The sequence below is a fragment of the Rhinopithecus bieti genome, unplaced genomic scaffold (genome assembly GCF_001698545.2).
Source record: "Rhinopithecus bieti isolate Rb0 unplaced genomic scaffold, ASM169854v2 scaffold_6708, whole genome shotgun sequence".
Lineage (NCBI taxonomy): Eukaryota > Metazoa > Chordata > Mammalia > Primates > Cercopithecidae > Rhinopithecus > Rhinopithecus bieti.
In genome coordinates, this window is record NW_016806329.1 from 5,736,770 (window position 1) to 5,752,898 (window position 16,129).

At 35.0% G+C, this 16,129-nt stretch overlaps 1 protein-coding gene across 1 annotated transcript in view; it reads right to left on the reverse strand.

Moving 5' to 3' along the window:
- GRID2 (glutamate ionotropic receptor delta type subunit 2) overlaps positions 1 to 16,129 on the reverse strand; it is a 723,504-nt gene that overhangs the window by 131,399 nt on the left and 575,976 nt on the right. Inside the window, exon 12 of the mRNA XM_017875509.1 lies at positions 10,715 to 10,881. Coding sequence (XP_017730998.1) covers positions 10,715 to 10,881 — 167 coding nt within the window. The remainder of the gene's footprint in view (positions 1 to 10,714; positions 10,882 to 16,129) is intronic.

A 16,129-nucleotide genomic window follows, 5' to 3' on the forward strand; every position in this document is an offset into this window, starting at 1 on the left:
ACTACAGAATGGGAGAAAATTTTTGCAACCTACTCATCTGACAAAGGGCTAATATCCAGAATCTACAAAGAACTCAAACAAATTTACAACAAAAAAACAACCCCATCAAAAAGTGGGTGAAGGATATGAACAGACACTTCTCAAAAGAAGACATTTATGTAGCCAACAGACACATGAAAAAATGCTCATCATCACTCCCATCACAGAAACGCAAATGAAAACCACAATGAGATACCATCTCACACCAGTTAGAATGGCGATCATTAAAAAGTCAGGAAACAACAGGTGCTGGAGAGGATGTGGAGAAATAGGAACACTTTTACACTGTTGGTGGGACTGTAAACTAGTTCAACCATTGTGAAAGACAGTGGTGATTCCTCAAGGATCTAGAACAAGAAATACCATTTGACCCAGCCATCCCATTACTGGGTATATACCCAAAAGATTATAAAACACGCTGCTATAAAGACACATGCACACATATGTTTATTGCAGCATTATTCACAATAGCAAAGACTTGGAACCAACCTAAATATCCATCAGTGATAGATTGGATTAAGAAAGTGTGGCACATATACACCATGGTATACTAGGCAGCCATAAAAAGGATGAGTTCATGTCCTCTGTAGGGACATGGATGAAGCTGGAAACCGTCATTCTCAGTAAACTATCGCAAGGAAAAAAAACCAGACACCGCATGTTCTCACTCATAGGTGGAAATTGAACAATGAGAACACTTGGACACAGGAAGGGGAACGTCACACACTGGGGCCTGCCATGGGGTTGGGGGAGGGGGAGGGATAGCATTAGGAGATATACCTAATGTAAATGACAAGTTAATGGGTGCAGCACGCCAATGTGGCACATGTATACATATGTAACCTGCACGTTGTGCACATGTACTCTAGAACTTAAAGTATAATAAAATAAATAAATAGATAAATAAAAAGAAAAAAGTAAATGAATCCATTGAGGTATATATTTCTCATTTTGAAATTGGTGTTAAAACAGAGAACTAATTTCACAAATACAGAACTCATTAGAGCTATGTTAGACTTATCTGGGCTATACAGAATAATGGCTCTTATTCCATATAAAAACTCTTATATTTTCATCTTAGCCATAATTCATGTCTAGAAGTATCAGATTCTGTTTCACATTAGTAAACATTTAACATGTAAGTAGACAGTCTGACCAATTATGATGTTAGTTTATTTGAGCTGCTCAAAGAACTATGAAATGAGATAGATAAGAGGCAATTATGATTTCCACCAATTAAAATGTAATGATGAATTAAAACTTCCATGAAAGAAGAATTAAAGTTTTGATTATGTAGTCTTAAGCTAACTTGTAGCAAAGGAAGATGAGAGGAAGGGAAAATACTTCAGTATCCTCCCAGAGCTTTCAATTTTCAATATATTTACTTCTAGTCAGCTGATGTAAGACAGCTTCAATTTCAGATGGATCTCTCCCTCCCTGTAATGGAGGACCGTTTGGTATTGTTATATCATTTAAGTTTCTGAAAATATTCTGCATTTCATTTAAACTAAAATGCGCAAAAGCATTTTAACATGAAGGAAGGCAGCCATGCCGGCAGTCATGAAGACAATTTAGATCCTTATTATCCTTTTCCAGCATTGGTGCATGTTCTTAGACTTGTGGGAATATGAGCCAGGATAGTATAGTCTTTGACAGCATGGGTTCAAAGCCTGGCTTTGTCACTTATTAGTTTTATGATTTTGGACAATTTCAAATCATTTCTGTGATTTAGTTTCCTCTTCTATAAAATAAAGTTAATAATATTTATCTCACAAGCTTATTATGAGAATTAAATTATTTAACATAGTTAGGGCCTTTATAGTGATACTTGGCACCTGCTGAGTTTTCAATGAATGTCAACTACTATTTTAGGCTACAGCAGAGTTTCTTTATAAGTTAGAGAACACATTCCAAAACACTCTATTCAACTTTGTGCTACATTTTCTTGTGTCTATGAAGTAATGACAATTTTTAAACAGATGTTCTAGTTACGTTTATGGCCCTGTTGAATGTATTTCCTAATGAATATTCCTGTCCTTTATGTAATATATTGACAAGACTATGTTTGTGAAAACATATATTTTACTGGTAAATTTTAGGGATAAAAACTGACTTTTTTTAAACAAAAGGAACTGGCAGAACAGGGCAGGGGATGGGACACTGGACTGGGAATCTGGACTAGTGGTCTCCAGGGCATGGTTTTAACCAAGGGTTATACCCTGGGCAGGGCACCCCACTTCCCTTCTTGGTTTCACATTTGAAAAATTAGAGAGTTATCTAAATGCATGCCAAAGGCTCACTCATGGCTCAAAATCTATGATTGTTTCCTCTACCGACATAATTATTATGTAAGCCCACACGTTTATTCCCATGATGTCACTATGCTTACAATATTTTAAGGGTCTATGAAAAGTAGCATGTTCTTTGATTATTTTGATGACATCAAATTTTCCTTTTAAAAGTAGACTGAATTTTCAAACGGTAAAAGTGTCTTGAGGCTATGTTTGTTGAGTAGAATGAGTGTTTTGAATGTTAAAAATGTGATTTAACTATAAGGGAATAAAAGGGTTTTTGAGACAGTGATAATTACTCTGGAGAGAGTGTGTGTGTGTGTGTGTGCATATGTGTGTGTGTGTGTGTATTTTCAAGTGCAATGCGAATTTGTGGTTTTAAGTTCTGGAATATTTTGTTTAAAAGCCTTTAGTAACATCTAGATCATATCAGTAAAATAACTACGCTTTTTGTAAACCAACAGTGTTTTTAAGAAACAATATTTACTGAGATCTAGAAACAGCACAAATCTTATTTGTAAAATGGCTGATCAGACTTGCTGCTTGAAAAGCAGCTTGGTCCAGCATCATGGGCTTACTATCCAGCTGAAATACTGCCTTGCACCTTGCACTAGTCATTTATCTTCCCTGTAGCTCAGGACTTATCCCAGAAAAGTCGAATAAAGATGCTTGTTCATAAAGGGTACTGTTGTATCTCGAACACAGTGTTCCCCGAATGCCGTATGATGTAGTACAAGAAGAATGGAAACACGTATCACTTAAAAATCTACCCCATGGGGTTGCTGTTTGATGCCTAGGTTTGTGCTTAGCAGTGAGAATGCTATATGCTTCTTGAAAGTAAAGGTTTATAATTGTTTAAAATTTGGCTACAGCTTGGCAAGATTAATAAAACTAATCTCAAATCATATGGAGCCCATAAATATTTTTGAAATATTCACATACTGGAAATATCACTAACTATACTTACTCTGTCATCTATTTAGATTAAACTGTAAAATAGATGTAAATTATTTAGATTCTCCAGTAGAAGTAGCAGTCAGGGTGCTTACTAAAACTCACAGGATATTTGTCATAAAAATAGCTCCACAAGGATTCAGGAAACAGAAAAGATTGATAGACAAATAAGCTTACTCATTTTCTTGTTTATTGAAGTTTTTTAAATTAAAATTCTAAATTTAAAACAGATGTTTTAAAGAGGAGGTTGCTCTGATATAGGAATAGCATATTCCTTTGTATGGATTCCAGAGGCTAGTCCTTATCTAAATAGACGTGTATTATGTGAGAAAAGAAAATAATTTCCTTTCACATTTTATAAGATAAAATGTCATTCTTTTAAAGCAAAAATATATGTATAAATATATGTAACAGATATATTATATATACACACATAAATTAAATAAAACGTGTGTGTGTATATATATATATAAATTAAAAAAATAACATCTGATGTATTGTGAGAGAGAAGAATACCAATAGGAATATGTGACTGTGATGTGAGCGACAACAGAACAGAAATCTGTAGGCTGTATGGTTCTTAGAAATAATTATCTGTTTACTGGGTAGTGAATGATCATAATTAAAATAAACGCTGCCTTTCTAAAAATGATGAAATAGAGCTGATGCAAACTTGTAATAGATGACCAAGAAGGAGAAGTTAGAGAGCTGGAAGAAGTAGGAGAAACGAGGTGGCTGTTCGTGGCCACTGAAATCTGCACAGCCTTTCTCATTCAGGTTCCCGGATTTTATGCACTTCTTTGATTTTTCACCAAGTTCTCCCTATCCCTTCTCCAAACTTACCTTTTTTCTAATCCTTTTTCATCGTTCTTTTGTAGTATTCTTACTGCTTCCCAGTTGGAATACTACAGCAGCCTTGCAAATGGCCTTCTTCAATGAAAAGTTAACCTAACACCTCAGACTCCTCAAATCTTCCTCTGTACAGATATTTCTCTTCTCAGAGCCCCACAAAGCTGGTGGAGGGTGCTGAGTAAGGACATGAGCTTCAACCTGAGTCCTAGATCTGTTTGTTATTAGCTATGTGAATTTGGCAAGATACTTAAGTCTGAGGCTCAGTTTCCTCAAATTTATGAAATGCAATGCACAGAGATGTGGCAAGCAGTATATGAAACATATCAAGTGTTTAGCGCAGTAGATGCTTTATAACTAGCAGCTGTTGATAGTCTGTCATATTCAATTTTAGTTTCTCTACCTAAATCCCTCGACTAATATTATCTCCAGTCAAGTTGTTCCTTCTCATCATCCTTTCAAACACATGATGACTGTTTCTATTTATGTGAATTTCTCATGTTTTCCTGAGTATTTTACCTGCACCTGTTCTCATATCCAAATTTGATTTATTCTTGAATTCTCCCTGCTCAAGTCTAGTAACCTTTTATAGTCTAGTCTTCACTGATTTCATTTTCCTTAAAAATTTTTCTGCAAGTGTTGTCTATATTACATGGTTTAATGTATACTTTCATATTGCTTAATGTTTACAAATGTGTCTCAGTAACATCACTTCTGCTCTCAGAGCTTGGGGCTAGTTTATATTTTGCATCTCTAAAGGGAAGCCAGTAAACTGTTTAACTTCTGGTTTTATGTACCTTTCTGAGAGATTCTTTTAACCAGTGAATACAGAGCTTAAGCCATTTGTTTACCAATCCTGGAGGCACTAAGTGGGCAATCAATAGGAGCTGCTTTTTTCCCCTTCCTGAATGGTGAACAGAATGCTTGGAAAGCACCCCATTCCAATTGGGGAATTAAAGGATTAGGATTATGCTTTCAAATTAAAGGAATGTTTTTTACTTTCCTTGTGGGAATGAAAGCATAAAAATCATTACAGCAGGGAGTTGGAAAGAAGGGTAGGCAGGTGCTGTGTTTGTTTTCTTTTCTTCTTAGCTTTTTTTTTTCTTAGCTTTTTTATTGGTTGGATGAAAATTGTAGAAACCAAGAAAGAAAAAATAATTATGATAAAAGGAAGACGTTAGAAATTATCAAGCAAGCAAAAAGCACAGAGGTTTATTTGGCTATAAATAAATGGGCTGACCTTTAGCCAAAAATTAAGTAGATCTTTTATCATGTATGAAATAATTATTGAATGCTTACTGCATGCTAAACAAGAAAGTAGGCACTAGAGACGTACAAACACATGCGTGAACTCAAGGAGCTCAGGAGCTTAACAACGGGAGGTAGGACCCAAGAGGTCAAGTGTAAGAAGTATCAAGATAGAGGGAGCTAAAAAGATCTAATATTCTCTTTTTTAATCCAAGTAAAAATACAAAATAAAGCACTAAATATTCTAATAGTTAATAGGAAAATAATTCCAATAGTTATAATATTAAATTAAATATTCTAATAGTTAATAGGAAAAAAGACTACAACTAAGGAGTTTAAAACTAACCAAATAAATGAATAAAAGTAGCTATTTATGGACCAATAATGACAGTATTGGTGAAGGATCAAGGATTGTGATTAATTCTACTCTGTGTGTGTCTGTGTGTGTGCATGTGTAGAGAGAGAGACAGAATCCCTAAGTATTTACTTGAAACACACTTGTTAAAAGCGTATGTCATTTTTGTGAAAAGCAGTATAGCAGAATGGTTAAGAGACCCAATTTTTGGAGCCAGACTCTGGGTTTGAATCTCAGCTCTAATAATCGACAGCTTCGTGAACTTGCACAGGTTACTTTACTTCATTATGTCCCAGTTTCTGGGTCTGTACAATTAGGACAGCAACAGTATTTACCTCACAGGTTATTATGTGTAGGAGCTTAGAGTCTAGCATGTAGTAAGGACAATATAAGAATATAAGCTTGACATTATTCTTACATGCTTTTACAAGAAATATAAGGGAAGATAGAATGTATAGTGACCAGAAAAATGGATATGAAATCAGAAATTTTGAATTTTTTCCACTTTTATTGCTTCTTTTTGTGATTCTAAGCCAGTTGTTTATTCCTGTGGACTACTTTCATCCTTGTCAGAAAGAGGATAGCTACTGTTAATTTCATTTCCAAAAATTCTCAAATTCTGTGATTAGTTTGAACCCCTGTTTATATATGTGTCACTATCATGAATCCAAGAAAAATTATTCTCCATACAACTTGGAACATGTAATTGTTTTTGCGCTTTGGGTAGTTCTATATCCCAAGTTTAGGGACTAGAAGCCAATAAGCAAAATGTGACCTCTTTATGGGTGAACTATGAAATTAAACTAATGAATTATTTTTTCCTAATATCCACTTAAGATTTGAGAACAGATATGAGCTCATTCTTTTGGTTATCTTTTAGTTTTCTGCATCGTTAAGATTCTGAAGTCAACGCTGGAGTTAATTTTATTTACTGCACAATGAAGGCAACCTGAAAAATTCAGTTTTCTTCATTCTTAAATGCCTTTAATGAGACAACATATGACTAAATTTTTTTAAACTAAGAAGTTACAAGGTGAGTACCACATAAAACATCCGATGACAAATAGTGTCAGGTCGAGAATTCATTGCAAGCCTTACTTACCACACAAACACACACATCTGATGACAAAAAAAAAAAAAAAAAAAAAAAAGACTGACTTTAACTTCTGCTGCCAAGTTATCTAGTTTATGTGCAGAAAGGACACAAAAGGAAGCAAAACGCTTCTAACTATTTCTATGGTTATATAAATTGTAGCGCTTACTGGTTCCTTGAAGTCATTCCAATGTGTGTTCGCTCACATACAATCGTACATGTGAGTTTATCACTATAACCCATATCTCCTAAGCTGAATTCAAAGGTTGTCCAGGTGCAGACTCATCCACTCAGTGTATGTACTTGTAGCATAGCAGTCATGCACTAATAAGCAATGCTATAATGAACAAATGTGCAACACCTCATATGATTGTTCTAAAGTGCCTATGAAATACATAAATATATAAGACATCTGACAGCAGATAATAAATGTAGTTACTGTATCACTATATATTTTTTATTTTACATGCTAATATTTGTTACATATTAAAGTACCTTAATATTTTAGAAGTTGTTATATTTCTATATTTCTTAATATTTTAGAAGTTATAGAAATATAGTCACCTGAAAAGTAATATTGAATTATTAAAATCACCTAGTATACTATATTTTCATTGAAGATAATCACAATAGTAATAAGTGATTTAGTTTAATCAATGGCCCTGGATGCCGATGTATAAAACATATTGACCAGAATGTACTAAAATGGTTAAATTTGATGATCTTCATAGTTTTTGAAATCAGTTAACAAAAAGGGAAGATCTCTTTTACCTTATGGCTATAAAAAAATGGAACAAATGCAAATATTTTCTGAATTTAGCAAGAGGTTTTGGGTGATAAATTAATGTGGTACATGTGTATAAAGAGAGGAGCTGGCACACCACTGATGATTGCGAGGTCCTGCTTCTTTCCTGGCTCTCCCTTTCTCCATTTGTCCACGGAATCAGGATGCAGGATGTCATTATCAAGACACTCCACAGAAAGGAACAATTTAAACTGCCAACATCTATACTGCATATCAAATAAAGAAAAAATAATGCTCAATGCTTAATATTACTTTTCAGTAGTTCACTAGAGTACATTTTCTGAGAATTAAAGTCTCTGATAGGTAAAGCACCACAGGGCTAATAAGAAATGCAACACTTGGTGTAATTTATTAAATATTTCTTTAATTACTATTATGTTCATCCATTATTTTTTACATAAAAGATCCAGAAAATCTCTGGGTACAGTGGCTCATGCCTGTAATCTCAGCACTTTGGGAGGCTGAGGCGGGCGGATTACCTGATGTCAGGAGTTCAAGACCAGCCTGCCCAACATAGCGAAATCCCATCTCTACTCAAAATACAAAAAATTAGCCTGATGTGGTGGCATGCACGTGTAATCCCAGGTACTCGGGAGGTTGAGGCAGGAGAATCGCTTGAACCCGGGACGGGGAGGTTGCAGTGAGCCGAGATCGTGCCACTGCACCCCAGTCTGGGCGACAAGAGTAAAACAATGTCTCAAAAAAAAAAAAAAAAAAAAAAAAAAAATCCAGAAAATCAAGTCCGAAAACAAGAACATTTTAGTAATGAAAAGCCAAGTAACCACAACTAATCAATAATCAATAATCCTTTTCTCAATTATCTGAGTAATGTTAAGGATTCATTAAACAGTTCTGCTGGTCTTTCACCATGAAACCCGGGATCGCTTTTTATTCTATTACGCTTTTCCATCCTCACATCTAAATTAAAAGCAGTGGTGTGTTTCTTCCCTTAGAAGGGTCTCTTCTATTTGTTATTTCTCCTTATTTCCCCTTGCCTGATCAAGGTCAAGTTCCAGGCTTACCTTCTCTGGAGAGTTTTCACTCATTTTCCTTTGCTTAACTATTCTGCATGCTGTTCAATTATTTCAATACCTTAACTACATTACTTAAAATAATATAAATAAACAATACTGATATCATATACATATATATCATACATATATGATACATATATATCAACACACATTTATAGAAATGTCTGTATTGTTCTTTGTTTCTTGTGCATGGGTTTTGTATCTCCAACTAGATGCCAAGTGCTTTACAGACAGATTCCCTATGGCATAACTGATTTTTGTAGTTTGTTCCTCTGAGAATTTGCTCATCAATAAATGTGTTTTGATTCATTATTATTTAGTATTTTGCTTCTCAGTTAATGCCTATGTATTTCACTTTCAGCTCACTGCAACCTCCACCTCCCAAGCTCAAGCGATTCTCATATCTCAGCCTCCCAAGTAGCTGGGATTATAGGCATGCACCACCACACCTGGATAACTTTCATATTATTAGTAGAGATGGGGTTTCTCCATGTTGGCCAGGCTAGTCTCAAACTCCTGGCCTCAAGTGATCCACCTGCCTTGGCCTCCCCAAGTGCTGGGATTACAGGTGTGAACCACTGCATCCAGCCTATTCATAATCCTTTACTCCTTCCTTCCCTGTATGTGGAGTACATTTACCCACTCCATTAATTTTGGGCTTGGCCATGAGACTTGCTTTGGTTTGTGATCTGTGGGCAGATGGAACATATGCCACATCCAAGCAAGAAGCACAGGAGACACTGCAGGTTTCTGCCAATCTCTTTTGCAAATGCTCTTTGCAATGAGAACTGCATGTGCCTGTTAGGTCGGCTTCTTCAGCCTGGGCCTTGGAATGAGAAGCTTGCACAGAGTAGGCCTGCAGTTGACCCACAGCTTGAAGCAGAGCACAACCAAATTACAGCCTTGTTTCGTGAATGAGAAGTAACTTTTCTAAATCACTTATGCTTTATAGAGTTGTTTGCTACACAGAAAAGCTGACTAATACAGGACCTTAGAATTAATCTAACTTCATTTTACATGTAATGAGAGAGGTTTAGATTTTTATGGTTTGCTAATGGAAGAGTTATGGCATAAATTGTGAACTACTGATTTTTAGTTCTTTTAAAAAAATACACACAAAATGCCTGGCTTTTTTGTTATCCTAAGAATTTGGAGAAATATAACTCAAATTGTTTGAAATTTAGGGCCTTAGTACTATCTGGAACTGCCCTCTTAGACTATCATTAGATTCTACAGAATAGGTAGAAGAAAATCTAGAAAATAAACAAAATGTACTTTCAGTATAAAATAGGATATACTTCTACATGGAAGATATTAATCTGTCTTAGGTCCAGGCTTGTTTGGTAGGAGACAGAATGAAATGCAGTAATCTTTGTGCATTCCTTTCAGGCCCAAGTCTTTCATATGCATTGTTAATCTAAAATATATATTTAAAAGTCTTCCATTGTAAACAACTCCTTTATCATAGAACATTCTTATTTGAAAATGGATATAATGTCTTAATAAGTTATCTCCTTGATTTCCATGACAAAATCTACCGTATACTTTGATGCTAAGCGGGGAACTCCAAAATCTTAACCGTTTCCTTTGCAAAATTCAGGTGGAAACATCCCTGTCATTATGTGCTTCAGTCCATCAGAACTTTAACTTGGTCCTGAAGTTTATGTTATGCTTTTGTATTCTTAGAATGAATTCATTTTCTTAACTCTGTGACATTTGCTACTAAAAATTCAGACTAGATTACTAGTTTACTTCTAATAGAAATAACTAACACATCTACTTTCTTTTCCGTACCAATTTTTTGAAAGTAAAACCAGTTATATGTAGCATTATTTCTCCCACTACTTATGGGAAAAATAATACTTCATGTTTTAGGTAATGAATGTCTTATTGAACAACCACTTATAACTATCTTTTTTGTTGTTGTTGTTTATTGTGTTTCTCCTAACAAAGGAAATAAAATGTAACAAACCAGATCGGGTAACCAACGGATATTCGTTGTCTAAATTTCATCTCTTCCCTTATTTGGTCATACACAAATCTTACCTTTGTGAAAAAACATCTCGGTAAGGACTGCCATGCTGTAATGCAATTCCATATCCCCGATCAGCAACAGTATTTCCAATGGTGTAAAAGGAACAATCTGGGTCATTGATAGCCACATATTCCAATACAGCTGCATCCCATACAAAAGCATAATTTCCATATTTTACCTGTGAAAAAATGAAGAACAAAAGAAGAAATAGGGTTTAAAGTTGGAATTTTAATTTACATAGACAGGACGAAAAACATTACATTGGTATATATTTAATTATGCTAAAAATAATAGAACATACAGTCATCTTTCAATATCTGTCGGGGATTGATTTCAGAACCCCTGTGGATACCAAAATGCAGGGATACTCAAGTCCTTATATAAAATGGCATAGTATTTGCATATAATCTCTACACATCCTCCAGTATACTTAAATCATGTCTAGATTACTTATGATACCTAATACAATGTACATAGAATATAAACAGGTGTTGCACTGTATTGTTAATTTGTATTTTTATTATATTATTACTCTCTATTGTGTTTTAAAAATATTTTCAGTTCATGGGTGGTTGAATCTGCATCTGCAGAACCTGCAGATATGGAGGGCAGAAAGGAAGCCATGTCTTTGAGCTTCTACCATTTCAGTGATTCGTGTGACTGGGACTGTCTCTTTTGGGGACCCTGAAAGTTACGCCTTTGGAGTTATTACAAGAGCTACTGATGCCTTGTGTTACTAGGCTCCTAAGCCAGGTGGGTTTCTGCACTCACTTAACATAGGTATCATCTTGCATGTCATCCCTATTCTAAATGAAAGCTGCAAGGACAACTCACATTGAAGAAAAATGAGCAATGCTGCCCTGCTGATGAGCTACATCTCCTGTCCTATATCCTTTTAAATTAATCTATTATCACATGTGGCCTGTGGATATCTTGCAGCTGAACTTAGAAGAAAACTCCTTGGGGGGGCATTGCAATGAGGAAAATAAAACGATTCCACAACCTCCTTTATCATCATTTTTGGAACATAACTTTACTCTGGTTCATTTACAATGTCTTTAGTGATTATTTTTTTCCCCTCAGTAATCACTCATACACTAAGTCACAAATTCACCCCCCCCAAAAAAGCCCGACCTACTATCCTAAGCATCTCAATAAAGTATATTTTCACTATATTACATGTAAAAATGGACTTAAGGAATTCATAAAATAAATAGAAGTAATAGTTAAACTCCAAGGTTAGTTTGCTTATATTAAAAGAATAATGCAACATTATTAAACAAGGAAAAGAAACACTGGTTTAGTATTAGAAATGTTACTGGGTGACAATATATCTTACAAATGAGGCTTTATAAAATTTTTAAATGATCTTTCAATAGACACAAGAAAGATACTTGGCAAAATTATAAACAGTTATCTACCTATTATCTATCTAGTGGTAAACCAGGAAGAAAGAAAATCCATAATGAGATACAGAATGCTTCAAACAACAGCAAACCTATTTCAAGCTTAAACTCTCATTGCATTACCATTAAAGTAAAGAAAATGATGCTTACTATTAACCTAAAATTAACATTATTGTAACAACTTTATCCTATGCAAAAAAGGATGGAAGCAAAACTATGATTTCAATCTATTAGGAAAAAATTATCATCCAGTAGAGACAAAATTATCATTATTTGATGATATATTTAAGAAACCCACCAGAATCAAGTGAAAAGTATTTTAAAATTCAAATTTCAAAAAATAGATTGATCATAAATGGATATATACAAACAATTTGTTTTTCTATTAATATATTAACGAGATGATAGTTTGAATAAAAATATCTATGTACACTAAATATAAATACATAGAGATAAATTTAACAATAAATTAGTAGAAACTATATGAAGAACACTTTAACACCTGACTGAAGACGGCTTGAACAAGTTTCTGGATAGATATAACATATTCCTAAGAATGAGGATGCATAATTACAAAAGACATTTAAATTTTCCTCAGATTCTCCAATACAAAATGTAATTCTAAATAAAATGTCCAAAGTTTATTTTAGAACCTCTTAAGAGCTTTGCAAATTTAATTAGGAGAAAACAGATAAGAATAGTAAAGAAATTTTGAAAATTAAAAAAATAATAATTATCAGAGACTTAGAATACCAAGTAATGAGACAAGCTATAAAGCTTAAAAATAAAACAGCACAAAATGTATTTCAGAATAGAAAATCAGTGGAACAGAACAAAAGTCTACTGTTTCTAAAAGTACATAAATGTCATATAAAGACTGTATTAGACTGCACAGTATTCCATAGCATATATGTGCCACATTTTCTTTATCCAGTCTATCATCGATGGGCATTTGGGTTGGTTCCAAGTCTTTGCTATTGTGAATAGTGCTGCAATAAACATACATGTGCATGTGTCTTTATAGTAGAATGATTTATAATTCCTTGGGTATATACCCAGTAATGGAATTGCTGGCAGTTCATGTCCTTTGCAGGGACATGGCTGAAGCTGGAAACCATCATTCTCAGCAAACTAACACAGGAACAGAAAACCAAACACCACATATTCTTGCTCATAAGTGAGAACTGAACAATGAGAACACATGGACACAGGGAGGGGAACATCACACACCAGGGCCTGTTGCGGGGTCAGTGGGCTAGGAGAGGGATAGCATTAGGAGAAATACCTAATGTAGGTGACAGGTTGATGGGTGCAGCAAACCGTCATGGCACGTGTATACCTATGTAACAAACCTGCACGTTCTCCACATGTATCCCAGAACTTAAGTATAATAATAATAATAAAAGAATCCTCTGCCATTATAAAACTTTTACCTCTCTTTAAAAAAAAGACTGTATTAGAAAGTTAATAAATCAAATCAGTGTGGCAGATATGAAATGTTCAAAAAATGTGACTGGGACTGGTGATAACTGCAAAAATGTCAATATCAGAGCACTACGTCACACCAGACAAAATAAATTTCTGTAGTGTAATAAATTAAATATAATTTTTAAAAAACAAAGTTTTAAGAAAAGAAAAACTAGAAGAACATGTGAGACTTCTTTTGGTACTGAAAAAAGAATGGAATATCTAAACATAAAAGTAAAAGAAGCAAATATAAAAGAAACATTTAATTGTTGCCTTTTAAATACATTTGCTTAGATCCCACTAACATTGGACACCCAGTAAAACGTTTTGTATGAAACAATGAATGGCCTAAACCCTTCAGTCCAGTTAACTGTGCTCAGTGGTTACTTACTGTCTTTTGTTGAGGTGAACCCCAACCAAACATGAAGTATTGAAACAGACAAAAGTTTTTTCCCTAAAGAAAGCATGTAATGCAAGTATTACTCATGGAGTGTCTGTGGTACCTTAGATCCTAGTTTAGGTACTATCAGTCAGTGTTTCTCACAATGTGATGCTAAGACCACCACCATTAGAATTACTAGGGGATTTCTGTGTTAGATATGTAGATTCTAGATCTAATCCCAAACTTACTGCATGATGATGTTTGATGTTTAAGGCCTGGGAGTATGCATTTTAACAATCCTGACAGCTTATACACACCGCTTTTTTATTACTAATGATGCTGATGATTAAAAATATGAGTAATATAATCAGAAACAATTTTATATACATGGGGCTTGATAGAATTATAAACTAGGAGATGCTTGGTGTCTTGGTGTGAGAGAAGGAAAAACACTTGTATAGGTTTCCTCTACATTGATTTCTCACCCACAGAGTTATCCCATAGTTTTCCTCTTTTCTCTGATCCTTTGCAACCGACTTGCAGATCTGCTTTTAGCTCCCTAGGTCTAAATTTACAGTGATTGGGAGTAGCAGTGACCTTGAAGCTTCCTCTTTGATTTTTTGTGATTATCTTCTGTTTTAAACTGTTAGTCTGGCCTCCTGGATCCCCTGGCAGCTTCTTTACAAACCTCAAGGGACCTCCCCAGTAGGGGACATATTGCTTTGCTGTTAGAAAAGTTTTCTAGCTTTGTTGTGAAGGCTTTGTGAACTGTAGAGCTTTACTTAAATGTATAGTAACATTATCTTTGCCATTATATATGCTGTCTCTTGCAATACCGATGTTCCAAAGCATTATGAATGGATTTTTTAAAAAGAGAATCATTAAGACAGTATGATTATAGCCTATAGCAATGGCAACGAAATGTTGCATAGTAACCCAAACTACTTTAGCTTTTAAAAATGGCCCTGGCCTTTTTCATCAATTAAAACATATAATCACTGCCTTTTGAATGGCTTTTAACCATCAAATTAAAACTCTATAAAATACTCATCAACAAAGTCTAAAGTCACTTTTCAACAGAATAATAACTGAAGGACTAGTCTAAAATTTTCAATCCATCTGACTAGGTAATGGAGTTTTCTTAAAATTTTCAACTAGCCCTGTTCTTGAGGCCATGTTTAGGTAGGTAACTGAATCACATGCCATTGATTTATTTACTAATGAATTCCACACCAGCAGAGTCCTTCATACTAGGTTAAACAGAAGAAAGCAAAACTGAATCTGGGAGCTTCATGTCAGCATATTCCAAGTCTCATTATGAGGAAGGAAAAAATAATCCAAAGTGATATCCACCTCTAGTGTTTTCAATTTCCAGACCCCAAAGTAGAGATGCTAGGATGCTATGGTTATTGATTGACATTGGTAACTATTGAGGCTTAGCATCTGTGTCCTCATAATAGTGCCTGATATACCAATAGCCTCTCCGTGATAAATTTCTCACTTCCCAGGTAACACTAGGAGCTAGGTTTTGTTCCCATTTCTGTATTATTTCTATAGCAGCTGTTCTTTAAAGTCAATTTTACTAACAATCACTACACATTAATTCTAAAATCCTGAAGGTTAAGTTTCTAAGGAATATAAAGGTAAGACTTGGGCCCCCATCATCAAGCTGCTTACAACTCAGTAGTGGAGATAAGTCAAGTACTAAATTGTTGTAACATGAATCCTATTATGGTAAGGATCATACGAACAGTTTTTGTTTAAAGTAGTAAAAGAAAATGGAAATTAACTTTTATTGGAAGGAATCAGGACAAGTCTCAAATATTCTGGTAACTGAAATAGCTGTATAAGAAAGCCCCAAGGGGGCGGAGCAAGATGGCGGAATAGGAACAGCTCCAGTCTCCAACTCCCAGCGCGAGCAACACAGAAGACCGGTGATTTCTGCATTTTCAACTGAGGTACTGGGGTCATCTCACTAGGGAGTGCCGGACAATCGATGCTGGTCAGCTGCTGCAGCCTGACCAGCGAGAGCTGAAGCAGGGCGAGGCATCGCCTCACCTGGAAGCGCAAGGGGGAAGGGGATCCGTTTTCCTAGCCAGGGGAACTGAGACACACAACACCTGGAAAATCGGGTAACTCCCACCCCAATACTGCGCTGTAAGCATACAGGC